The following is a 27,535-nucleotide window of genomic DNA, read 5'->3' on the forward strand; positions in this document are numbered from 1 at the left end:
GAATTTGTATTAACCTTGTGTCTCTATTCTGCTAAGCTTTGTGCATGTAAACATGAATTATACCAGCGGGTTATTTGATGCTTTCGCTTCTCATCAACATCAGTCAGCAGCGTCCCCAAAACACATGCAAAAACACACGATTAGCAACAAATTACAATTTCCATTTGAAAGAAAATGAACCGATTAATAAGCTCTTAACTGTAAATAGCAGCAGACCCCCCCCCCCCCGGATAAGCGAAAGCACTTGATTTTTAGGGAAGTTTAGGTTTGTTTTGTTGAACTCTGATGACCTTTCGGATGGAGCGTGCTAGCGACGCAGCGCAGGGTGAGAACAAAGCATTGTATGTGTTGTTTTGTTGTTAAAAGAAAAAAGTATTACATTTTAGAGATGTTGATTCAATTTTTGTTTGCCAAAGTATGGAGGGCAAATACAATTACTTTTTTCTGACTGTAAACTTTTACTACTCTTGTACATTATGAATTAACATTGTTATCAATGTGTATATAACTTTTTTCTAAATTTAAGAGGATAGCTTTTCTTTTTCATGACACAACCCACTGCACAGAGTCGAGTCTGTCTGTATTTCAACCGGAGCAGCACAACTCCAGTCTGAGGGCTTACCCTGTGAAACAAACAGTATGTGGCCTAAACGTCCCCGCTATTAAAACCCCATGCATGTCCTGAATGTCGCCATGCATTTCACCCCCCCTCCCCCCCATCCTCCAGTTCACAACAGCATGTCACCCGTAACGCCTTTCTTGTGTCACCAAAACGTCACCAATCACAGTCGCGTTGTATGAAATTGTTTCTGACAAGAGACGTGTGTTTAGTTTGCAAATGTGTTTTTTTTAATGTATGTATGTAAGTGAAAACTGGAAAAGACCACTGCACATCCTTTTTGAAGAAGAGGAAACACGAGTGATGAAATCCTGAATAAGCTAAAAAAATATATATATATATATTAGAAAAATAACTTTACTGATGGTTTAACAGCCATACATTTTAGACTGTAAAGCTGGAGGTGTAACAGGAATAGTTTGACATTTTGGGAAAAAGGCTTGTTTGTATCTTTACAAGAGTTATACGAAGAAGTTGGAAGCATCCGGTTAGCGTAAGCTTAGCACAAGGAAAAGAAACAGATTGAAACAGTTAGCCCAATTAGCATTAGCTTAACAAATAGAGTAAGAACAGAGGGAAATAGCTTGCCCAGTTAGCTTTAGCTTAGCACAAGAAATAGAAATGGAGGGAAACAGCTAGCCTAGCTTTGTCTTTACCAACCAATCTTACCTTAATCTACTTTAATTATTATGTAATAAGTTTAAGTCCTCAACTAAGAAATTCCCTGTCAAGCAAACTACTTAAAATTAATGTTTTGAAACGTATTGATTTGTTCAAAACATTTAGCGTTAAACTGGTTTTTCAGGCAGATCTGTTTGTCCTTGTGCTTAGCTAAACTAGCTAGCTTTAGCATTTATATGTTACAGACAGTTTCTAGAGAAAATCCAGGCCTTTTAAGTTTATGAAGATAGACATGTGTCAATAAAGTGCTTTAATTTACATGTTTTGTTAAAGGATAGACATTTAAGTTATTTGGATAACTTCTTCAACTCGTAAATAAGTCTCTGAAACAAAGAAAATAATCTCCATACTTTATTTTTTTAGTAATCTAATTGCTTAAGGAATTTTTTTTGCCATAATTTAAGCCTCCCTCTTTTTAAATGATAATACATTCTGCTACTTCTTATTATAAAAAATGATCAGTGAAAACATTAATGAACCATTATCCATGTCTTAAACCATGCTGTTATGGGTCCTTACATTTGAGGGATTTGGGACTGTATAGTCCTTACTTTTGATGTTTTAAGAAGGTGTGGGAACCCTTATCAATATATCTTATTAAACAGGGATCATTCATAGAAGTACATTAATCTCAAAAACCAGATAACAAAATCCTATTTCCCAAAATATCAAACTATTTATTTTAAAGGAGGCTCAATATAAAGACACCTTCAGCTCTGAATGATTCGTACTGTGTGTCAGTAGTGTGATGATGATGATGTTCATATTTGTGTTTTTGATTAGGGAGAGGGACGCCATGTTTAAAAATGGCGTTGCAGGTGTTTGTTAGACGACACAGTGAGGAAGAAGCGGCCTCTTCTTTAGAGTCCTCAGTGGTCTGCTCCAGTTTACACACCAACCCCTAAATATTTATCTCTGTTTCTCCCTGTGCTGTAAATCTATGGAGTTGTGTCTGTGTTGAAGTCTTTATCACGGCTTTCTTAGTCTCCTCTTCCTCCTTCTCCTCCTCCTCTTCCTCAGTGCACATAGGTGGTCCCCAGAATGCTGTGTGTAGTCCTGCAGGATACCTCTTTTATTAATGTCATTTATTGCCGATGAATATGCTGATGTATTAATTTTTTTTGGGATATGTTGTGTAAACATTATGTTGAGACATCGGTGCAGACAGCAGGTGTATATGTGTGTATGTACAGTCCAAAAAAACAACAACAACCCACAGAGATCGCTTCATCCCTCACACTGGATCCAAATGTGCCATTATCTTTATGTATCACATATATTGACATAATGAACACACACACACACACACAGAAATACATATTGTACAGGATCAAAAATGTGCCATGACTAAATGAACGCTTGACAATTTATTTTTTCTATGTTTTCAAAGGAGAGCCAAGTAGTGACATGTACAGAAAATGTTGCAATGATATGAAAATAAAAATCTTGCTGTGTGTAAATTATTCAACAATTAACTGTTTATATTAAAATTATGAATAAAATTATTGGAGAATATGTGTTTTTTCACGCTTTTTGACTCTTGCAAAGTAGCTTGAAAAATCTAATTTGTTTATTTTTTACTATTCATTTATTGACTTGGTTTGTCCATACATGTGCTTAAATAAACAAACTAATTTCTTTACAGGCAGTTTAAGTAAAACAAAACAAAGAAACATGCCTACATTAAAAAGCATTATTTTTGTTTATTTTGTATGTAAAAAAAGAACAAATTGAGTGTTTTTATTTCCATTTTAAGCCACTTAATTCTCTAACTGCGCTACATTACAGATACTCATATTGTGAATTCCATATGTTATGTATGTAAAAACAATGTTGTTAACATCTCCACATACACTATTACGATGATGTTCATTTTAATGATTATGTAATAATGCAAATTATATGAGATAAAAATAAATCAATTAGTTATTTACACCCAAATCTTCAAGTACAGGTTGCTGATAATATATTTGCCTACATTACATAAGTAAAACTTGTGATACAGTATTTGTAATTACTACTATTACGGCCCGTCCACACGGCGGCGTGCGTTGAAGCTTCAACGCTTCTGTCCATTCACTTTGAATGGGGTGACGTCACGTTTCGCCGAACTGCATTGTGGGAGCGAAGCGTAGATTTGCTCGCGACGAAAGTTGAGCAATGTTCAACTTTTGAAGCTTCGGCGGAAGCATCAGCCAATCGAATCATATGCCAGTACAAGCTCTAGCCAATCAAACCGCGTGCTTGTGTGTCCGGGGCGGGAGATTCATGTGATTGGTTGTTGGTCGAGTTTCAGCCCCCCCCGCCGGCAAGCGACAACGCACGCCGCCGTGTGGACAGGCCGTTAGTAAAAATAGCACTACACTACAGAAGGTTGGAGACCTGCTTCTCTCCATTGACGGCTGCTCCATCTCCCCGTCAACTGAAGTCCGCAACCTGGGAGTCATCCTGGACACCACCCTCTCTTTCCAGGCGCACATCAAATCTGTTACCAAATCCGCCTTCTACCATCTCAAAAACATTGCCAGACTCCGGCCTTCACTCTCTGACTCTGTGGCAGAAACACTTGTACACGCCTTCATCACATCCCGTCTGGACTACTGCAATGGAGTCCTGTCCGGGGTTCCCAGCAAAACCCTGGCCAGGCTCCAATATGTCCAGAACTCTGCCGCCAGGCTTCTCACCCGCACCAAGCCATGGCAACATATCACCCCCACCCTCATCCACCTCCACTGGCTGCCGGTCAAGTCCCGGATTCAGTACAAAACACTCCTCCTCACGTACAAGTCCCTCCATACCCTCGCCCCCCAGTACTTATCGGACCTCCTCCATCCCTACACCCCTTCTCTGAGTCTGCGGTCCTCAGACACGGGCCTGCTCTCCATCCCCCGCTATCGCTCTCTCTCGAACTGTTGGTGACAGGGCGTTCAGTGTTGCGGCCCCCACCCTCTGGAATGCACTTCCTGCCAAGATCCGTAATGCTGCCTCCCTGGACATCTTCAAATCATCATTAAAAACACACCTGTTCACCCTGGCCTTCGGGCCCTAGCCCTTTCTTGGTCCCCCGGCTTCCTCTATTTTTTGTTTGCCCTTTGATTGTCCACCATGTACAGCGACCTTGGGTCCATTGAAAGGCGCTATATAAATATAATTTATTATTATTATTATTATTATTATTATTATTATTATTATTATTATTATTACTAAAGTGTAAATAAATAAATATCCTGCATTAAAAATTGTAAAAAGTATTGGCATCAAAATATGCCTAAAGTAACAAATTACCAAAAGTGCTCGTTAATGCTATAGGCCCGTTTTAAAATCCTATATTAAATAACTGGATTAGCATGACATGATAAAATGTCACTTATTTTAGTAAATTTTTGTTGCTGACTTTGTTAACCTAAAAATATATGTCAATATTTAATTTAATAACTAATGTACTGTATATTTCATATTAACACGTATTCTCAATCTGTTAAATTGTCAGATGAAAGTAGTGGACAACAATATTAGTTTCTAAAATGTTGTGGCGGTGAAGTGTATGGTAGCATAAAATAAAAATACTCAAGTAACGTACTTTCAAATTCTACTTAAAGGTAGGGTAGGTAAGTTTGAGAAACCTGCTCGAGATACACTTTTTGTTATATTCCATGGAATGCTCTTAACATCCCGATAGCAATGAATATCTTAAGTGCTTTGACAAAAAATTCATTAAAAAATGTCATCTGTGGAAGCCGTAGTACTGTAAAAAGCACGACCAATCATCTGAGCCGGCCCGGCTAAAATAACTGGATGGCCTACCTGCCTGTCAGCCTTCCATCTGTGCACAAACTTATCTCGTGCCCTCATTGGTCATGTGCGCGTTCGTGTGTGTTGGAGGAGGGGCTCTGTAAGGAAGTGGCAGATTTTCTCCGGTTGTGTATTTTCAAATTCTAGCGATCTCGAGCCGGTTTCTCAAACTTACCTTTAAGTGCAGTTAAAGTACCTTTAAATGTACTTCATTCTTTTGCACCACTGATGCACGTTTCCTACTGTAATCTGTGTTCATTCACACCCTACAGTCAGATCTCACAGTAAAGATGGCGGTGGAGCATGATGAAAGTGATGAAACCACTGCAGACTACTTCCTCCTCACACCGTCTATCAGAGCTCTGCAGCAACACGCAGCTGCAAAACATCAAGATACACAACACATGAACACACATGGAGAACACACATCAAGAACACACATCAAGAACACACATCAAGAACACACACCAGACTAAAGGAGGTCATCATGAGATACTGCAGGGTGGCATTGAAGCATGCATCTATAAAGTTTACTATATATGTTAAGTCTGTAAGGCAAAGAAATATGGTTAATTTGGAACTGGTAACATGTGCAGAGGTGAAAGAAGGGTTCATATCCTTTACTTAAAGGTAGGGTAGGTAAGAATGGAGAAACCAGCTCGAGTGCGCTAGAATTTGAAAGTACGCAGCCGAAAAAAATCTGCCCCTTCCTTCAGACTTCCTTACAGAGCCCCTCCTCCAACACACACGAACGCACACATGACCAATGAGGGCACGAGATAAGTTTGTGCACAGATGGAAGGCTGACAGGCAGGTAGGCCATCCAGTTATTTTAGCCGGGCCGGCTCAGATGATTGGTCGTGCTTTTTACAGTACTACGGCTTCCACAGATGACATTTGTTTATGTATTTATTGTCAAAGCATTTCATGTATTCATTGCTATCGGGATGTTAAGAGCATTCCATGGAATATAACAAAAAGTGTTTCTGAAGTGAATTACCTACCCCACCTTTAAGTAAAAGAAGATGTATGTCAGTTTTAAAATATTCCATTACAACTGAAAGTTCTGAATCTAAAATGTTACTTAAGCAGAAATATTCAGTCAAATCTACCTAAAGTCTAAAAGTGAAAGTACACATGATGCACAATGACTATTTGTATCACAAAAAATACATGTCGGTGCACATTTAACTGGATCCTTAAATAAAGTAAATACTTATACTTAACTATATCTAAATGTAATCAAATATTATCAAATATAGTTTGGCAATGGGTTAGGATAACAGTAAAAAGTATATGTAAAAAGTAGCTAGTAACTATGAGTTTTAAATATATGTAGAGCAGTCAGAAACACAATATTTTCCTCCAAAATGTAGTGGATTTGAAGTTTAGCTTAGCATAAAAAAGAAATACTCGAGTCAGTATGACACGATAATGCTTTGATGCAACTTTCTGCCATACTACTATTGACACATTTGAAAGCAGCAGCAGCGGTGTGTGAAACTGCAGCGCGTCATTTGCAGAAAGAGGAAGCGAGGTTAGCTCCTGCGGCTCTGTGCAGTCAGTGTGAGGCCGACGTTCACACACTCAGAGAGCTTCATACACTTTCAACCACCTTTCCTCCTCTCTGCACGTTTACAGGACTCACACACTGCCACCTGCCACCATCAACACATGTAAGTAGAATTTAAGTTCCTTTTTTTGAGTTCTCTGCACACAAAGGGCCCGTTTCTGTCCTAGATTGTTTGAAATGTGAGTTGTTTCTGAGTTCTGTGTGAGAGCATTTCTGTGTGCAGCCTCCTCCTCTGTCTGTGGGAAAGTAAGAAGACTTTTCCTCTTGATGTGCAGTGAGCTGAGTTTGACAGTCATGCGTAGTTACACTTGCACACATTAAGAAGCACGATTGCAACAATTGTCAGGCTCTAGAAGCTGAGATACTCCCCTCTCTCTTCTGTATTATCCTCTATAGTTAGTTACATATATATTTTTAAAAACCTCACTTGTTTTTCTTGCTCTCATGGATGTGGTGCTGCTTGCCACTATGACTCAGAATCAGAAATCAGCCTACATGTGTCATTGTTCTTTACTTTTATTGCGTATACTTCCTTCCTCTTTATTTATTTCGGCCCTATTTCCCTGAAACAATGACATCCTAAAGCTGGTGAAAAACAGTGAACATTAAGGCATTTCATTACAATTTAAATACACTTAACGACATCTGTACTCACACCGTAAACATTTCTCACTGATCTCCTCTTTGGTCTCTTGTCGTCCGATGTGTGGACTCAAGTGTCACATTCGATGACTTGAGACTCGACTTGATAAGACCACACAAGACTTGCAACGAGACTTGGACTTTAACACCGATGACTTGTGTCTTCACTTGAGCATTTTGACCTAAAATACTAGTTTATATTATTTAAAAAGTATGGCATATAAATAATACAATTGCATCTACCATTAACGCTGCTCACTTCCAGCATGCCACAACTTAATTCCCCACTTTGTTTGTGTGACGTAAATTACCAACAGATACACATTCTGACCCGCTAAGGATGGGAAACGTATAATTCTCAGACTTTTGACTTGCCCGTGTGGATAATGGACTTGACTTGAGACTCGGGATTTAGGTTTTGGGACATTATTGACTTGGGAATTGCTTTAAGTGAATTAGTCTAGATTTGGGAATTGACTAGGGACTGGCCAGTCTTGACTTGGAACGTATTAGGCTTGACTTGGAAATTGACTTTGGATTTGACCTTGAACTTGTCTTACTGTACTTTGGACTTGATGTGGAACTTGTCCGTCTTGACTTGGGGATTGAATTGGGGCTTTACTAAGGACTCGGGAAACGAAACACCATCACGCCTCCTTTTCTCTTCCCTCTGTCACGTCTTTATTATTTTGCTGTGCTGCTCTTTGTTCCGTCTCTCGGGAGGTAATCCCCAACCAGACGCTCCTTACTGCTTCCCTTGGACTCTCCCTCTCTCCTCCTCCCTCCCTCCTCCTCCCTCCCCTCCTCTCCTCTCGCTGGGTGCTCCATGTGAGGAGCTCCAGTTCCTGCTGGCCTCCCCACTGCGCTGCTCGTATGGCGGACTCTCCTCTCAACCACTCCTGGCCCTCCTTCTCCAAACTCTGGATGAAGAGATGGTCCTTCAAGAGAGGTAGTGCTTTATATTCAGATTACTCCTCGTGTTTTGGAGAGGAAATATTGAGTGGAAAAAACAGGTAGTGGAGGAAGTGGTCTGGATGTGATCTTTTTATCTGCTGTTGTCTAACAGTTTTTATCTGATTTGGGGCTTGTGGTAAACAATGGCTGCTGTGAAAGTACAGTTAGTCATTTCAAAGCCTGGTGCATTCTTTAAGCAGTGGCAGAAGAAGTTATCTTGCACTACTGAACCGTAAAAATACTCAGCTAGTAAAAGTAAGAATTTCAAAATCTTACCTAAGCAAAAGTACCAAAGTTTGGCATCAACTTACATACAAGTATCTTGAAGAAAAGTACTTGTTTTGGCTCAATTCAGAATCATATATATTTTAAATGACTAGGTTATTGATGCTTAAATGTGTCTATCACTGCTGGTAAAGGTGGTGATAATTGTAATTTCTTTGTATACTGCTGCTGGACATCTCAACCTCAATTTGATGTCAATTTGTTTATTTATTAGTTCATTTATATTCTGTATAAGCAAGTTGTCTGAATCTGTAAATAACTAAGCTGTCAGATAAATATAGTACAATATTGGCTTTCAAAATGCAATTATATTCCATTCCTGTGTAAAAGATGTGAAAATGCACAAAATTTGTGTACTCTAAAAAACATGTTTTATTGTGCATTGCAGAATGATCATTTTGTACCACTGTAACATCTAAAACTTAAATCCAGTGTTTTTTTAAGTACATTAAGAAAGTCTGAAAAACAACTGAAAAATGTAGCTTTTTTGCAAACAAAACTTATATTGTTGTTCTTTCTCTATAATATGCAGAGCTTGAATTATGTCATGCTGTCAGTTGCCATGCTGTTATCTTCAGTGGATTATCATATTTCTTAGACGTGAAGGAGCCGTGTAGGATGTTTCCATTTTGCTTCAGCCAAGCTCGGTGCTTTGAAACTGTAGTCGGACGAATTTCTGATCAAAGAGGATCTGTGAGATGACAGTTGTTTTGATGTGTTCTACGACCTCAGATCTAACAGCCTCTGTGCTCTGTTCTCACACACACACACACACACACACACACACACACACACACACACACACACACACACACACACACACACACACACACACACACACACACACACACACACACACACACACACACACACACTTGCACCGTCACCGTGACCTTAATCCAAACACTTTTATTTGAACAATATATTTTTCTTACATGACTTACAAGTGTGATTTTTATCTTGTCATGTGCTTATTTTTTAGCTGAGAATATATGAGCTCAGTGTGTGTGTTTGTGTTTTATCGGAAAGACCTTAACACTACATAAAAAGGTGTTTATTGAACTTCTGTCTCTGTTGAAAACACCTTCTTTAAATGTGTGTAGGCCTACTTTGTCATGGGCCTGTCATTGTACTAATCAACTGACCTATCATATGATGCTCAGGTTCCTCTTGTGATTGTCATGTAGATGTGTGTGTATCATATGTACGCTTTGTGGTGAACATGTGCCCTCATTTCCTTCTTTTGACATTTGCTCAAAGGCCTTCCTATTTTTACACAGCTAACACAAACATACCGTGGCACATACATCTGTCATTTTCTTTTATCATAGAGAATTGTGTGTAAACTTACTGACTATATAGATTCGAAGAAGCCTATTTATATAGATTTAAAAGTATAAGATGTAACATTTCAACATTGAAATCATAAAGTCAGTAGACATTTGTCATGTATGTTGTTGAATTGGGCACTCACATGAGAAATGCGTTATTTTAATTGAGATAACGATTCATTTGGTCTTGTCAGTCTTAACTTGGGACATATAACACGAAATGCCGTGAGACTGTGTTGTATAATATGTTACATTTCCAAATTAATCTAAAAAGGACTATGTTATATATTTTCTTGAGTTGTCTGGCCTACTGACATTATCCCAAAAATGTCCAACTATATAGTAAAATGTGTGATTTCAATCAAGATACAGCAACTGTGCGTTTGTTGTCCTATAATGGCGTTTGATCCTTTTTGACATTACATAAAGTGATTTAATACATTTAAATCACTTTAAATGTCACACAGGGATACATCACAAATCCCTGTGTGATGTATTAGCAGATATTTAAAAAAATATATAAAATATTAATAAGGGCATGTTAAAAAACTGAAAATATGATATAAAATCCACTTTGCTATCTACATATTATTGGAATATGGCCATATGCTAATGCTGCTGCAGCTAGCTTTAGCTCCCTGCTACTTGAGAGACTTGGACCTTGTTATGTTTGGATAAAAGCGTCAGAGTTGTCTTCCAGAAGCTGTCACATTTTGTCTTTATTTTGTAATAACTTTTTATTTTAACCGGATAAAGAATTTAAGTCGTCATCTGGATCTTAAATGATCAGAGATAGCTACAAGCTAAGCTAATGGTAGCGGTTAGCTCGTAGCTACGCCCTCCAATGTTCACCTTTAAAACGAAGATTTGTAAGTATTTATTGCAGATATTGTTTGTTTTGGAGATTGAGTATCATAGTTAATTTGTTTTGGGGCATTTGTCCAGCAATGTCATGTCAATTACGAGTATAACACTAAATCAAAACTGTCTTTCAAAGATTTACAATTCTTGCAAAATATGACATCTTCTATAGATCTTTAATTTTAAGTAATGTGTAGAGAGAGGGTACACTTGTGATAATAAAATGTGAAGAAAAGAGGAACAATATTAAATAGAGAAATAAAACATTATATAAAGTACATTAAGTCTAATATTGAGTTCATTTTAAGTGTACAATTATAATAAATGTAAGGTTAAGTGTTAATGTAATTTGGTGATTTATTAGTCGGTAGTGCAGACATTAATTTCCAGACCACACTTTGTTATGTGGAGCCACTGTGGGGAAAACAGCTGACTATGACAGTGCCAAAACAGTTATGGACACACGCACACGCACACGCACACGCACACACACACACACACACACACACACACACACACACACACACACACACACACACACACACACGCACACGCACACACACACTGATGTTGCATCCCCCGTGTGATGTATTAGCAGATATAAGAGGCCAACCATAAAAGGCTACAGCAGCAACACAGGACAGCATCAAGCAGAGTCCCAGTGTCTGAGTTTACACTTAAAAACGAGAGCGATTCAAACACGAACAAATACTCCCTGCTGCCCCGAGTGATTTATTAATAAAATTAAAATATATCTCCACTGTGTCTGTCTGCAGAGGTGGAAGAAGCTATGATACTAAAGTAAAATAGAAATACTAAGGTCTTTAGATACTTATTATTATTAATATTAGTAAAAATGTTCACTATGAACAATGGCTTTTTTCAAAGTATTCAATCTTTTTGGCACATGCCTTTATTCTGTTTTTATTGCTTTCAAATACACCTCAGAGCCTTGTAAAGTTTAGCTTGTCAATATTATTGTGTCAATAATTGTGTACAATATCCCGTTAATTTATGACACTGGTATTTTGCAGCTGAATTCAGCAACGTCTTTCTTTCATTGTGTTTTTTCTTTATGGTACTGTTGAAGTTCTTGAATTTGCGAGTGTGTATAACTCAATTATTGATTATCTTTCAGCGTCAGAGTGTAAACCATGCATTGCACCCTGTGGGTCTCCAAGTGCCTCTCTCAGTGTCCCGCCTCAGGCCCCCTTCGGGACGGGGTCCTCCTCCTCACTGCCCCCCCCCCTCCATCGCTGAAGATGCCTTCTTTGGGAGCTCCACAAAAGACAAGGTAAAGCTCATTATTTGTTTATATTCTTTGCGTTATGAGTCATGCTATCTTTCTGGCTGGAGATTAATAGATCTTCAGAACCAGGGCTCGAAAAAAAACACCACGTAGGAGCCAAATGCCGGTTAAAGATGCAACTGGGTAGTAGATATGCGGGCACATACCAGCCAAAAGAACATTCATAAATTAAGTGTCTGCTAAAGTTTGATTTGAACTTTCATTAGTCATTTGTCGGGTTAACAAAAATAAAAGGTACTTTTGCACCCTGTCCATAATCTACTGACTAACCAAATCCTTTTTTATTAAGACATATTGTTTGTTTTTTGTGAAAAATCTATTTGTGTAAACCTAAAGAAAACTTTTTTATTTTCACCGTGAAGAAACGACAAGGTGTTAGCACAATTTTGTTTATATGAGGAATATATTAAATGTGTAATCTAGTCTTTGGACGATGCTTTTTAATAATGACGGACTGACTGACTAATCTGATGGCATTGAAGCACAAAGCGAATCAAAGGAAGCACATGTCAAACGTGTAGTTTGCTGGAATTTTGATTCATTTTGGTTAACATTTGCGATGATATAAATGTCATTGTGAGCAACTTATTGTTGTTCTGATGAAAGTGCTTTTTCTAAGCACACCCTTAAGAAGCTGATAGCATTTCTAAAGACACACTTTTTTAAATGTTGCATGAATATATGTATCTCATCTACATGTCAATTATTTTTCTCCATGTCTCCACTGTTTTTAAATCTTTCCTGGCTCCGTCCTTTCTGCTTATACAGGATGCGTGTTCAGTAGTGAGCGACTACGACTGCCCCTGTGCTGAGTTGAGCAGCAGTGTGGAGGACCTGCTGGACCTCAGCTATTCTCTCAAAGACTCAGAGTACTTTAAAGACCTGGAGGGAGGGATACCGGCTTCTTTTACTGCATCCACAGAGAGAAACCCCCTACCTCTCGGCCTGCAGGTGTCTCTAAACACAGACACCAAACAGCCTACACACACTTCTCTGAGCACACATTCTCATCGAGTCAATGCACCATCTTCCCCCTTCTACATCCACCCTGCAGAGGAGTCACATCGGAACTTTGTGGTCACTCAGTTGAGGCCGAAGTTACACCCAGGCTGCATCATTGACAGCGATGAGTCCTCGGGTCCTGCAGTAGGACTGAGCCTGACCATTAATCTGAACGGACTGCTGGGGTCGATGGAGACGGCTAAAGGGATAACGGGATCGCAGGAGGAGAAGGAGCAGGGCGGTGTGGATTTAGATGGAGAGCTGGACGAGGACAGCTTCCCTATTCTGGTCCGGTCCATGTCCACGTCTCGGAGGCACAGCTTGGGGGTCCCCATGTCCCCCATTACCTTGGGGAGGAGGTGAGGTGGATGTTTGGAAAGGATGGAAAGAATTAGAAGAACCAATCTCATAAAAAATCAATATAATTGCACAAAAGCTGCACTTGATTTATGATCATTGTTGGGGAAGATGGTTACACAAAGCTGCTTGGAAAAGGACTCAAAACTAGGTTGTAAACATTGAAAATGTGACAAAAACACCAACAAATAATAAATAATAACAAAATCTAATACAAAAAGGGACATCCTAGCAAAAAAAAACACTTAATTGAGTTTAGCTCAATCACTTTACAGTGTTCACAGTTATACAAAACGTTTTTCTATACCCACTAAAAACATTATTCAGCTTAAATTGAAAGACAAATGGGTCTGGGCTGCTCAAAGGGGTTTAATCACAGTACAATGGCATTAGTAGTGTAAAGATAATCAAAATAATTATGTTCTTTTTAGGCCCGAAATTGTAGTTTGTAGTTTCAGTAGTTAACTAGAAAAATGGCAAAAAGTTATTTAACTTCTTGAAGCAAACTGAAAATATGAATGTTGTTGCAAGCTGCTGTAAAATATCACGTTATATACACTGACATACGTTTTACCTGAAAAGTAAACATTTTCACATAGCTTATTGTAATAACCCTGTTGCTGTCATCTAGCTGAGCTCAGTGTGGCTCGTGGTGTAGATGGTGTCTTACCACAGCTTCTTCAAAAATGAAGTAGAGGCTATTTTGTCAGGTGAATATACGGTGCACTAAAATACCACCGACAAACTCAGGTCACAGAGTCCTGCTCAAATGTTTGTTACAGTATACTAAATTTCAGAGGACTATATTGTACCTATTCTGCCCTAATGCATAATACAGCTTTAGCTAGTTTACAAGTTGAAGTATTTGACTACAGTTACAACTATTTTCACGCAAAACAATTTTTTTCAACTGCTTTTCCTTATGAAGTTGTCACCTTGAGCTCTAGGTCATTTCATTTCTCACTATTTTAACTATATTTACGGGGAAACATTTTTATTAATTGAGAAAATAATAATCGAATAACACAATGTCTACTAGTATCACACTAACAAAGGTAATTTATGAAATAACTACTTTTACTTTGAATAATTTTAGTACATTTTCCTGACGATACATACATATTTTAACAGGAATGCAGGACTTTTACTTGTTAAAGACTATTAGAGTGATATAAGTGCTTTTACATGAGTAAAGGATCAGAATAATTGTGTGCTTATATATGTGTGTGTGTGTGTGTGTGTGTGTGTGTGTGTGTGTGTGTGTGTGTGTGTGTGTGTGTGTGTGTGTGTTCTGCCAGGCTGAGTCTGGACACCATGGCCACGGACAGTGATGGAGAGAGAGAGGAAGATGAGGAAGAGGAGGAAGGACTGAAAGGTTTCTTCCAGTCCCAACAGCAGCAAACATACGGCTCGGGTCCTGGAGAGGAGACGGACGACTGCAGTCTGAGTGTCCCCTGTCCCAGAGCCAGAGTCACCAGCATGGTAATAAAAAACACCGGTGACATATTATACAGATTACTGTCTAGAAAACACAACTCAAGACCACAACTCAAGACCAAAACTCAAGACCAAAACTCAAGACCAAAACTCCAGACCAAAACTCAAGACCAAAAATTAAGACCAAAACTCAAGACCAAAACTCAAGACCAAAACTCCAGACCAAAACTCAAGACCAAAACTCAAGACCAAAACTCAAGACCAAAACTCAAGACCAAAACTCAAGACCAAAACTCCAGACCAAAACTCAAGACCAAAACTCAAGACCAAAACTCAAGACCAAAACTCAAGACCAAAACTCAAGACCAAAACTCCAGACCAAAACTCAAGACCAAAACTCAAGACCAAAAATCCAGACCAAAACTCAAGACCAAAACTCAAGACCAAAACTCAAGACCAAAACTCAAGACCAAAAATCCAGACCAAAATTCAAGACCAAAACTCTAGACCAAAACTCAAGACCAAAACTCAAGACCAAAACTCAAGACCAAAAATCCAGACCAAAACTCAAGACCAAAACTCAAGACCAAAACTCAAGACCAAAACTCAAGACCAAAGATCCAGACCAAAATTCAAGACCAAAACTCTAGACCAAAACTCAAGACCAAAACTCAAGACCAAAACTCAAGACCAAAAATCCAGACCAAAACTCAAGACCAAAACTCAAGACCAAAACTCAAGACCAAAACTCAAGACCAAAAATCAACACCAAAAATCAACACCAAAACTCAAGACCAAAACTCAAGACCAAAACTCCAGCTTCATACACGATGGTTTCCACTGAAGGCATACATCCTAAAATCCTTTAAACTTGCCATACTTACTGAGATAGTTCGAAAATTTGTATTTTTGCAAACTTTGCAAGCTATTAATAACTTTACAACGCAGGATAAAACACAGCAAAGCTACCATTTAGTTAGTTAAACCTACGGTACTTAGAAAAGGTATCAAAAGTTACCATTTAGTTAGTTAAAAATGCTTCAGAAAACGTAATAAATTGTCATGTTATATGAAATATAGCCAATTGGAAATGGCTCTAATAATACATGCAGGAATAATAGTGGACAATATTGTGCCTTATAGATTAGGTTTTGCTGAATTATGCCTCTTTTCCAATATTCTTACACTGAGTACACAAAGTTCAAACTTACATTAGAAACATCAGGAAGGTTTTTGGTTAAATCCCTAATTGCAGTTGGTATTTTTAAATGGGATTTGTTGAAGATAAGAACCAAAATTAAAAATGTAATAATAAATCATTTCTAGATGTATCCTTTATAGGAAAAGGCTGATAATTGACAACTTGGATATTTGAAACGAAATAACGCTGAGCCTTTGTGGGATGTTAAATAAAACAATAAATAATAAAAAGTGCCTTAATACGAATTGCCAACTATTAAAGGCTTTTAGAAGATTTTAACAGAAGATTTCAACTTGAAAAAACTCTCAAAATGACTCAAAAATACGAAAACTTAATATATTGCTTAAAGGTGGGGTAGGTAAGTTTGAGAAACCGGCTCGAGATACACTTTTTGTTATATTCCATGGAATGCTCTTAACATCCCGATAGCAATGAATATCTGAAGTGCTTTGACAAAAAATGTCATCTGTGGAAGCCGTAATACTGTAAAAAGCAAGATCAATCACTTTAGCCGGCCCGGCTAAAATAACTGGATGGCCTACCTGCCTGTCAGCCTTCCATCTGTGCACAAACTTATCTCGTGCCCTCATTGGTCATGTGCGCGTTCGTGTGTGTTGGAGGAGGGGCTCTGTAAGGAAGTGGCAGATTTTTTCCGGCTGTGTATTTTCAAATTCTAGCGCACTCGAGCTGGTTTCTCCAAAATTACCTACCCCACCTTTAAGTAAAATACTTTTAAAATGTGTGGTACCCCAGTGTCTTTAATTAACATCAGTTCTGAGTTAATTCTGGCTCTAACCGTGCCACTGTTAGTAAAAGTAATCATCATAAGTATCTGTGTGTTGGGGAGTGGAGGTAGAACAGATCTGTTGTGCACGTGATGCAGATGTGTGTTTATTCTCCGCGCCCTCAGGCCTGTGGAGTTCCCCGCAGACATCTGTACTCCCGCTCAGAGATCTTGGCCACGGACGAGTGTTCCCGCGCCGCTCACATCTCCCGTGTTGTGCAGACGTCCAAACAGGCAGCCAGGGCGGCAGGAGGTGTGTGTGTGTGTGTGTGTGTGTGTGTGTGTGTGTGTGTGTGTGTGTGTGTGTGTGTGTGTGTGTGTGTGTGTGTGTGTGTGTGTGTGTGTGTGTGTGTGTGTGTGTGTGTGTGTGTGTGTGTGTGTGTGTGTGTGTGTGTGTGTGTGTGTGTGTGTGTGTGTCTGTGTGTGTGTTAGGATACATGTTTTACACTCTGCAGGCAGCAGCTGTTTCATCATACTTGACCTTTTGTATCTCCTGCAGCAGAGGAGTTCGACCCTGAAGAAAACCTGCACTCTACTGACGGCCAGAGCCACATGTAAGTCTGCACGATATATGACTGCTGTAGCTTGAGTTACACACACACCTTATACATTTTCTTTAACGTTCAATAATACTTTATTATCAGTTCAAGTCTGGAATCTTTCGCACATCAACAAGGACAAGTATTCACCAAAGACAATATGTTCAAAGACCCTTTAAAGGTCCCATGTCATGGCCATTTCTACTGAACATAATTCCATTGTTGAGGTCTACTAAAATAGATTTATATTGTGCAATGTTCCAAACTCACATTGGTTTCTCATACAGCATCTCTGTATAGTATGTGTATTCACTCTCTGTCCTACACGGCTTGTTGGAGCTCCTGCCCCCACCCCTCTCTATGAGCCCAGTGGCCGTCTGCGAGACAGCGAGACACAGCCCGAAACCAGCCCGAACACACACACACACACACACACACGCAGCCTGGCTGGGAGTTTGTGTGTGTGCTCACACACCGACTCACAGCCTCGCCGTGTCCCGCTGTCTCAGGGAGGAGAAATCGGCGGAGCTGTAGCTGAGAAAAGATTGTGTGTGTGTGTGTGTGAGGAAATCCACGGACTCAACGTAACGGCTCCGCGGATTGGTCCATTTGGAACAATGGTTCCATTTGGGTATGGGCACGTCACTGTACCCAGGAAGAAAAAGAGAAATGTCCAACGAGGCGTTCTGGGGCAGCATAGACAGGTCTTTTCTGTGTTAGAGTTTTACTCGCTACAGGGTGTACTTTGAGGGTTTGTGACTCTGCAGACCGTTTACATGCATAAAAACCTTCATCACACACAAGGGGACGGGTAATAACCGGAAAAGCATGACATGGGACCTTTAATGTGCAGTTGATCTGGTATTCAGAATCAGAAATCCTTTACCCGTCTCACATTGGAGAATGTACATTGTACCAGGAAAGAGTAGACTGCATTCTTAAATAAAGAGGCAGGCACGCTATAATGTAGCGTAGGCATAAGTAAGTAGAAGCCAGTAATATTGACAATAAATTATGAATTATTAAACGTTGTATTTAATATGAGGATTGACTGTTATATTGAATTATATAAATGAATTCAATTCATATTCACAGTTCAGGACATGGTGACGGTATTATTGTAGGCTGAATCAAAGAGTTTCTTATTGTCACAAAAAACACAAACCAGATGGCACAACTGATAGTGAGAACATATAGGACAAAGGATGGATCCAGGAGGATGGTAAATGGACTGTACTTATAGCGCTTTATCCAGTCTTTACGACCCCTCAAAGCGTCATCTTTCACCCGTTCACACCTCAGTCATACACAGCAGTGCCATTTGCACAAGTTAACTAACATTCATACCGTTGGGGTTAAGTATCTCGCCCGACGACACATCGACATGTTGACTGCATGGGCTGGGATCGATGTATCGATTGAGGATGTCGGCCATCTTTCAGGTGTCGCCAAAAAATAAGAAAGCGAGCGCCAGACAGGAAAACACAACGATGACCCAGATACTGAGCTAGTAAGATGCATTTATGGGAGCATACAAGTAGAGAGGACATGAGTGCATAGAGATAGAGGAAGAGAAGCAGGAGAAGAGAGGTAACAGTCCTAGGTAAGCCTGATCCAGTACCTATGAGTAGTAGGACACTCATTTTGACAGATATTTAAAACAAAATAAGACATCAATGAAGATGTAATTGTCTGTAAATTGTACCTGCAGCTCTCTCTGGTCATTACAATAGTTCACATTCTGTTCCCTGGTCATAAATCTCTGCAGTCTGGTACAGGAGGAGGGGGGGGGGGGCCTTCCCAACTCCCCCCTGACATCTCTGCTCCATGTCATACGCCTGAAACCTCCTCCTCCCACAGTCCTCCAGCTCCTTAGATGGCCCCTTAGTGTGTGTGTGTGTGTGTGTGTGTGTGTGTGTGTGTGTGTGTGTGTGTGTGTGTGTGTGTGTGTGTGTGTGTGTGTGTGTGTGTGTGTGTGTGTGTGTGTGTGTGTGTGTGTGTGTGTGTGTGTGTGTGTGTGTGTGTGTGTGTGTGTGTGTGTGTGAAGGAGCAGACAAGGGAGGATTCTTCACTAAATCATAGTATGACACCTCGCTCCTATCAGTCTCGCCCTCTACTCTCCTCCTCGATTCCTCCTCCTTTCCTCGCCAACTCTCCTCTTGTTTCCTCTCCTCTATCCATTCCTCATCTCCTTTCGTCTTTCCTCCTTTCCTCATTTTTAATCTTTAACTCCATTCCTCTCCTCTGTTCTCTTCCTCTTTGTCCTATACTCTCCTTTCCGGTCCTTCGTCTCCTCTCTCCTCCTCTCCTCTACTTTGTCCTTACATCCTTACATCCTTACATCCTTACATCCTTACATCCTTACACCCTAACCTGTCTTCCTCTCTCCTCTCGTCTCTTCTTGTTTCCTCTCGTCTCGTCTCCTTGTCTCTTCTGTATCCGCTTCTCTTCTCTGTCCTATACTATTATCTCCTTTATTCCTTTCCTCTTATACTCCTATTTCATCTCCTTACCTCCTCTCCTCTTCTCCTCTCATCTCATCTCATCTTTCCTCCCTGTCTGTGTCCTCTTCTCCTTTTGTCTTTCCTCCTCTCCTCTCCTCTGTCCTTCTTTGTCCTCTCTCATCGCCTCTCATGTCCTAGTCATCTCCCCTCCTCCTGTTGTCACATTTTCTCCGTTCATCATCTACTCCCATTTCATCTCTTCCCTCCTCCTGCTGTCCTCATCTCCTCTGCTTTGTCCTTCCCTTGTCTCCTCTGTCCTCCTCTCCTCCTCCTCCCCCACACTCAGCCTCAGTGTGTTGTTTGTCTCAGGCTGATGGTACAGAAAGTTCTGCAGGAGCTGAAGCTGTACTACAGGTGAGTAAACATGAGAGGGAGGTCTGCAGATCCAGGGGGAGCACCGTGTGTGTGTGTGTGTGTGTGTGTGTGTGTGTGTGTGTGTGTGTGTGTGTGTGTGTGTGTGTGTGTGTGTGTGTGTGTGTGTGTGTGTGCGTGCGTGTGTGTGTGTGTGTGTGTGTGTGTGTGTGTGTGTGTGTGTGTGTGTGTGTGTGTGTGTGTGTGTGTGCCTTTGTGTGCATGTGTTTGGCACGTGTGTTTGCATGTGCCTGTTTTGGCCCTCACCCAGTTTGATCATCCAGTCAAAGGGTGTGTTTGTCACCACAGTTTTTACATTTTGATTCACAAGATCAAGGTTGTTGTTTGCCTCACCTAACACAAAATGAAGTTTGCCTGAATGAAACACATCAGTTTAAAGGAACACATATTTGCTAAAACATGTAAGACGCTGCTTTGAAAGTGTCTACTGGTTATTTATGGTTCATATTTGGCCGTTTTTGGTCATTTCTTCCCACGCTGAAACCTTCATTGTCCTCCACAGAGCGAAGCAGAAAGTTACAGGAAGTGTAACCTGGTACGAGTTCCTCTCCAATGCGTAAGTACCGTCCTCATCACTGTTCACTTATCACTAAAGCTGGGGACATTTAGGTAATATATTTCACATCATAACATGCTCCATAATTGGTTGCTATGTGTCTTGTGTATTTGTATAGAGCTGTTTCATTGGTTTTCTATGACAGGGAATGGTAACATAGTCAACAGATTTAAGGGGACATACAGTATCTAAAGATAACAACTCATTTTAAAGAAAATAATGTGTTTTTTTAACATTTTAGTTAATATTGTAGTAGAAAGATTTGAATGATATGTGTCCTTTAGGTTTCAGTTCAGTACACATTGGTTCTGCAATGCTGTGGTTTCTGTTCATGAAACAAGTCAAATAACATTTCTAATTACTGCAACTATTACTTTTAATCAAAATCACCCATTTCTGCTGTGACCTGTTGCTGTCTTGTTGCTTTTCAATATATATATGTTTTTGATTTTTTTTGTTGTTGCAAGTAATGTCCTGTATTGTGAGATTTTGATTATTTTAATTTTATTCATATTCTACAAATATGATCATATTGTATTTCCTGAAACATCTGCATAGACTATGGATGAAAAATAGCCTTATGGCACATCTAAATATATTTTTAATGTGCACTCTCCCTAAGTAATAAGTAATCTAATCAAAATAAATCTAATCAAAATAAATAAAAAATGTACTAATTTCCTGTTTGTTGATTTCACTGAAAAAACATTCATGACATATCTTGATTACATCTTTTAAAGGTCCCATGTCATGCTTTCCCCTTGTGTGTTATGTAGCTTTTTCTGCATGTAAACGGTCTGCAGGGTCACTAACCCTCAAAGTACACCCTGTAGCGAGTAAAACTCTAACACAGAAAAGACCTGTCTATGCTGCCCCAGAACGCCTCGTTGGACATTTCTCTTTTTCCATTGTTTACTTCTTGGGTATAGTGACGTATTTCGGGTATAGTGACGTAACGTAACGTAACGGCTCCAAATGGACCAATCTGCGGAGCCGTTACGTTACGTCTGCGGAGCCGTTACGTTTGGACCAATCCGCGGACTTCCTCACACACACACTCGGCGGGACGTTGCGAGGCTCGCTGCTGCGAGGAGCGGGACACTGTGAGCTGGCTCACTGGTGTGGGGTCGGCGAGACAGTGAGACACCGCGGAACTCAGCCTGGGCACACACACAAACTCCCAGCCAGGCTGCGGGTGTGTGTGTGTGCCCAGGCTGAGTTCCGCCTCTGGGCTCACAGGGAGGGGGGGGGGAGGAGCTCCAACAAGCCGTTTAGGACAGAGAGTGAATACACATACTATACAGAGATGCTGTATGAGAAACCAATGTGAGTTTGGAAAATTGCACAATATACATTTATTCTAGTAGACCTCAACAATGGAATTATGATCAGTAGAAATGGCCATGACAGGGGACCTTTAAAAAAAAAGAAATCAATAAAAAAAAAAAATACAAGATAATTGTTATTTATGTTTCCTTCTCTGCTCCATTGTTAAGGAATGACGAAGAGGAGGATCGTACAGAGAAGGTGGAGAAAGGCACGAAGGTGAAGAGGACTCTCAGCTCTCTGAGGAACAGAGTGACTGGCTCCTTCAATAAAGATAAGGTATGATGCACTTTGAACACATACTGCAATAAACCACGCTGCCTGGCATGCAATGCAATATGTCACCTAATTAGCATTATAAAGACTTTTACAAGGTAGGAAATATGTGCTAAAAAATGCATTTTTTATATCAAATCTGGTACAAGGTAAGGTCCAAATTAAGAAAAAGACTACTTGGATTAGCAAAAGTACTCATTATGAATACAATTAAAATGTTTTTGTGTTAAATATATAATATATTTTATTGTATAAAACATTAAAATATTACTACAGGTGCATTAACGTGGTCCAGCATTTTAGTTTTGTAGTGAGTAAATGTTGACTACTATACAATTTCAGATACGTTGTGACATCTTTATCCAATTTTTAAAAACAATCAGATGTTCAAAAATGTATCTTAAAATCTTGTGTAGTGTAGGCATAACATGTGAATACTTGTATTTCAAATTGTAAAGAAGTATAATAAAATAACAATCATAACAATGATAATTTGTTATTATTTAAAAAAATGACAATACATAATAATACAGAAAAATGTATATGACGCTCATTTGATTACAATTACTTTTGAAGTGCTATTTTTGTGATGCATTTAAATTGCATTATGCCGTTTTAAAAGATAAAATTGATGTGCATGAAAAGACCAAATCCTGCAGTGTAAACAGTCCACTGGTGTGCCTGCAACACACACAAGTCTCTAATCTACTTACACAAACCCCGTTCTATATCCTGCCTCTGACACGCTTATGCAATCTCATACATCCCCAGCCATAAGACAGTGAAAGAGAACACACACATTTGCATGTAAAACCCTCTCCTCTTGTTCCTCTGCAGGGTAAGAACCGAGAGAAGGAACATCAGAAGGAGAAGGAGAAGGAGAAAGACACAGTGTATGGCAGCAGGAGGTGTCACGGCCATCATCTGGTGCCGGGGTCTTTCTCCAGCTGTGCCACCTGCTCTCTGTGCAGCAAGACCCTGCAGAGGAAGCATGGCCTGCAGTGCATGAGTGAGTAACACCACAACCTGCAGCACACGCAGAGAGGATGGCACATGTGCTGCGCTCACACACAGACACTTTCCACTATGTATACACACGCTAATGCACGCATGCTCGCCCACACACAGGTTGGAGCACTCAAGCACAAACACCTCCCAAATCACACACTATCACACAACTAGAACTTCATTAAATCACAAAATATTCAAGAATTATATGTAAATATTCTTTTTAAGGGTGATTATTTTCTACTTTTTTGTCATTTGGTACACCTGATGAAGCATTCAAGCGCACAGGCAAAGAAATACCCCTCATAATTACACAACAAGAAACCATATTAAATCATAAAATATTTAAGAATTATACAGGAAATACTTAAATAGTCTCTTTAGGTATTACTATTACAATTTATTCTCTCATTTAATACACTTCTTGACGTCTTTTGTTACGTGGGAGATTACACGGGGTTGCTACAGCTACATTTATTTCCAATCACGTAATTAGCAATGATTCTTAAAATCCTGCCTCACACGTTCGGGCATTTCAAAGGCTTTTGAACAACTGATTTACTACATTTTATTACAAAGTAAGGCTTTTATTTGTATATTAATTAATAGAAATCTAAGCCTGACTTTTAAGGATTTGCACACTGCTCTTTTATAGCATTTAAAATACACAAGATAGCAAGATTTCCCTCTGTGGAAGTGATTATCACAGTAAATGCCATTTATCTCATTGATCCAGGCTTTTCTTTTAGCATGTTACTGCTTTAAAGAAGACGTTGTTCAGTTTCAGTTCCTCTTTTGTGCATGTTTCTTTCACACTGCAGCTCTTACTTTTGCACCGCCCACTTGTTTGGATGTGTTATCTGATTTATTAGCACCACTGCCTGACAGCTGTTTATGTGAATGTACAGCATGCACGACATTTGTTGCTCTGGCCTGAAATATTCTTCATGTTTTCTGTGATTCTGTGTGTGTTGGCTTGTTTTATCAGGACCAGCCACTGCTTTGTGTGTCCATTCGACATTTTATTACCCAGCGGCTCCTTTTTTTCCTATGCCACTCCTGCATGTCAGCTGATAAGGCTGCAATACCAGAGTAAAGACCAAGCACAGTGGTTGAACTCTGATCCATATAAAGACTGAGATAGCTGGAAATAGCAGGAGGTTAACCTTTTTATTAAAATAATTGTTTAAATTGATTAAAGGTGGGGTATGTCATTTTGGAGAAACCAGCTCGAGTGCGCTAGAATTTGAAAATACACAACCGGAAAAAATCTGCCACTTCCTTCAGACTCCCTTACAGAGCCCCTCCTCCAACACACACGAACGCGCACTTGACCAATGAGGGCACGAGATAAGTTTGTGCACGAGATGGAAGGCTGACAGGCAGGTAGGCCATCCAGTTATTTTAGCCGGGCCGGCTCAGATGATTGGTCGTGCTTTTTACAGTACTACGGCTTCCACAGATGAATTTTTTTCATGTATTTATTGTCAAAGCATTTAATATATTCATTGCTATCGGGATGTTAAGAGCATTCCATGGAATATAACAACAAGTGTTTCTGAAATAAATGACATACCCCACCTTTAACTATCCAATTTCCTCATAACACAGTCAGACTTATGCCACCCGTCTTTATTGTAAATCAGAGACTGTTTCTCGTAAGCCATGTGGTCTCTTGCTGGTGAATTTCATAACACCAAATGAAGTTTCATCAACAAAAAAAACAGAACTGTTCTCAACATTAGTGCCATTTCCATTTCTTCAAACTTGACGGTTTCCAGAAGTGCAAGGAGAGGAGCAGTAAGTCGCTTTGTGATTCCACTTCCTTATTTTTCATGGCTGCTACCTAATACCCTTATCCTTCAATTCTGTGGGAGACAAAGGCCATAGGACATTTATAAATCCTGCTGTCTGGCAGGAGGGGTATAATGTACGATTGTTTTTAATACGGTGCTTATTAAACAAAGTTGTTCTGGCATACTTCAAAACAGAGGGTACCACACAGCCAGTGTGATTCAGACTGCTGCGCTGCTCCTTTAGACATTAAGCAGAAACCAATATCACATCTGTCTCTCTTACTTTACCTATGAGGTCATTCCCCATTCATCAAGAACGGCTGTTGAGTTATTGAGCGTCAGTATACTTTATTTATCCCTTAGGGAAATGACGGATGGATTTTGCAAAGGTTGCTCCATTTTAGAATAAAGTTAAATAAGACAAAATAAGAATATTTATGATTTTTATATTATATTATAAAGAATAAAATATTAAATAAATACTCAAATTAAGGATACAATTAAATAAAAAATAATCTAAATGTTTATATAGACATAAGAAGTTAAAAGTAAAAATGTAGTATTAATACTCTTTGTTTTATATTATATAACATTTGTATTACAATATATACAGTGTTAATTAAATATGAACGCCGAATGGCACAGTTGCTGATGGTTAAGTGCCATATTTATGTAAAAATATGCATGTTACAATAGTGTATTGGTACACACACCATCAGCACTGTATTTAATCACAACATATTCAAGAATCATACAGGAACCAATCACATATTTTGTAAGGAATTCATATTTATAACTTTATTCTACCCCTTAATATACTTGTTGACATCTTTGTCGCATCTTTGGTTCCTACAGCTAACCACAAGACGAAAATAAAACGTTTAATTACTTTTTTTAATGCCGTTCTGAATAAAAATGTAAGCCCAATTTGACAGTTAAATGGTAACAATAAAATATAAAATAAAATGTAGATATAAATAGATACGATAATAAAATATGTAAGGCAAGGCAAGGCAAGTTTATTTATATAGCACCTTTCAACACAAGGCAATTCAAAGTGCTTTACAAAAATGGAAGACATTAAGAAAATGGCATTTAAAATCAGTCATTAAAAATAAAAGATAATAAAATAAACATTAAAAGAAAAAATACATGGATAAAAGTTACAGTGCAGTTTAAGATGTGAATAGTTCAATTAAAAGCAGCGGCAAAAAGAAAAGTCTTCAGCCTGGATTTAAAAGTAGTAAGAGTTGTAGCGGACCTGCAGGTTTCTGGGAGTTTGTTCCAGATATTTGGAGCATAATAACTGAACGCTGCTTTACCATGTTTAGTTCTGACTCTGGGGACAGAAAGCTGATGTAAAATAATGTATGTTACATTATTGACAAACGTGTATCAATAATAATGGTATTACTAATCAGAATACCTTTATTCGTCCCACAGAGGGGACATTTACATTTGTTACAGCAGAAAAGATCCAAAGACAGCTTAATGTTGACTAAGAAGCATGCATAACAAAAATATTATAGATACAAAAAAATTGAAAGATTACACAATTTACGAAAATACACATCATATAATGAATATTGCTCAAAATGTACACTCTAATAACACCAAAGTGATATGAGAATGGCCCATTTGATTAATTGCAAATCATTCAGTTACACAGTTGAATAATTGCAAAAATTAAGTTACAAAATCCTACATTTTGACACTTGTTGTGCACAGTCACAGTACACACTACAGAGGCGTGAGAAAACAACGCAGTGTCCCTTTAATTGTAAGCAGCCCTGTGGGGATTCAGCCACAGAGGAGAAGCAGCCTGTGGAATGCGCCGTTTGTATGCCAGAGATTGTTCCCAGTGAGAGGAGGACAACAAAAACTGGACAAAACCGAGAATGTGGGATACTTGTTGCTGTTGATCTCAATGGCCAAAGTGATGTGTCTATCCCACGGGCAGGATACGTGTGGTTTTCGGATGCAGCTGATCGGATAAACCCGGTAAGAGGCAGCCTGTGTAGCGGGATCAGGTGGATCACTCCCGTTGTTTCTCAATGGGACTTTTCCAGGGCATCCTTGCCGTTAGCTATGATGCTAAATGCTAATTATATAGCCAACAACAGCTCCTTGCTTTTTATTCTGAATTATGTGTGTGTGTCAAAGTTGAGTCCGTGTGTTACCAAGGGGAACTACTTCTACAGTTTCCTTGATAGGGAATTTATCACAAAATGGCTCATATTAAATCCCAGTTACTCTTAAGCTAGCTAACTGTTAGCCACTTGTTGCTAGCGCCTACAACCGCTTCTATTTGAAAAAAACAAGCTAAGCAG

General features: G+C 39.2%; 1 protein-coding gene across 1 annotated transcript in view; it reads left to right on the plus strand.

The window, feature by feature from the left end:
- The first annotated feature begins 8,146 nt into the window (after window positions 1-8,146).
- LOC117497753 (rho guanine nucleotide exchange factor 18-like) overlaps window positions 8,147-27,535 on the plus strand; it is a 71,147-nt gene continuing 51,758 nt past the window's right edge. Inside the window, 11 exon segments of the mRNA XM_034149764.1 lie at window positions 8,147-8,256; window positions 11,877-11,964; window positions 11,966-12,032; window positions 12,816-13,408; window positions 14,705-14,888; window positions 16,955-17,081; window positions 17,328-17,382; window positions 20,181-20,225; window positions 20,746-20,799; window positions 22,296-22,404; window positions 23,239-23,410. Of these exon segments, the coding sequence (XP_034005655.1) occupies window positions 8,181-8,256; window positions 11,877-11,964; window positions 11,966-12,032; window positions 12,816-13,408; window positions 14,705-14,888; window positions 16,955-17,081; window positions 17,328-17,382; window positions 20,181-20,225; window positions 20,746-20,799; window positions 22,296-22,404; window positions 23,239-23,410 (1,570 nt within the window). The 5' untranslated portion in view covers window positions 8,147-8,180.

The sequence above is a fragment of the Trematomus bernacchii genome, unplaced genomic scaffold, assembly GCF_902827165.1.
Source record: "Trematomus bernacchii unplaced genomic scaffold, fTreBer1.1, whole genome shotgun sequence".
In the NCBI taxonomy this organism is placed as follows: Eukaryota; Metazoa; Chordata; class Actinopteri; order Perciformes; family Nototheniidae; genus Trematomus; species Trematomus bernacchii.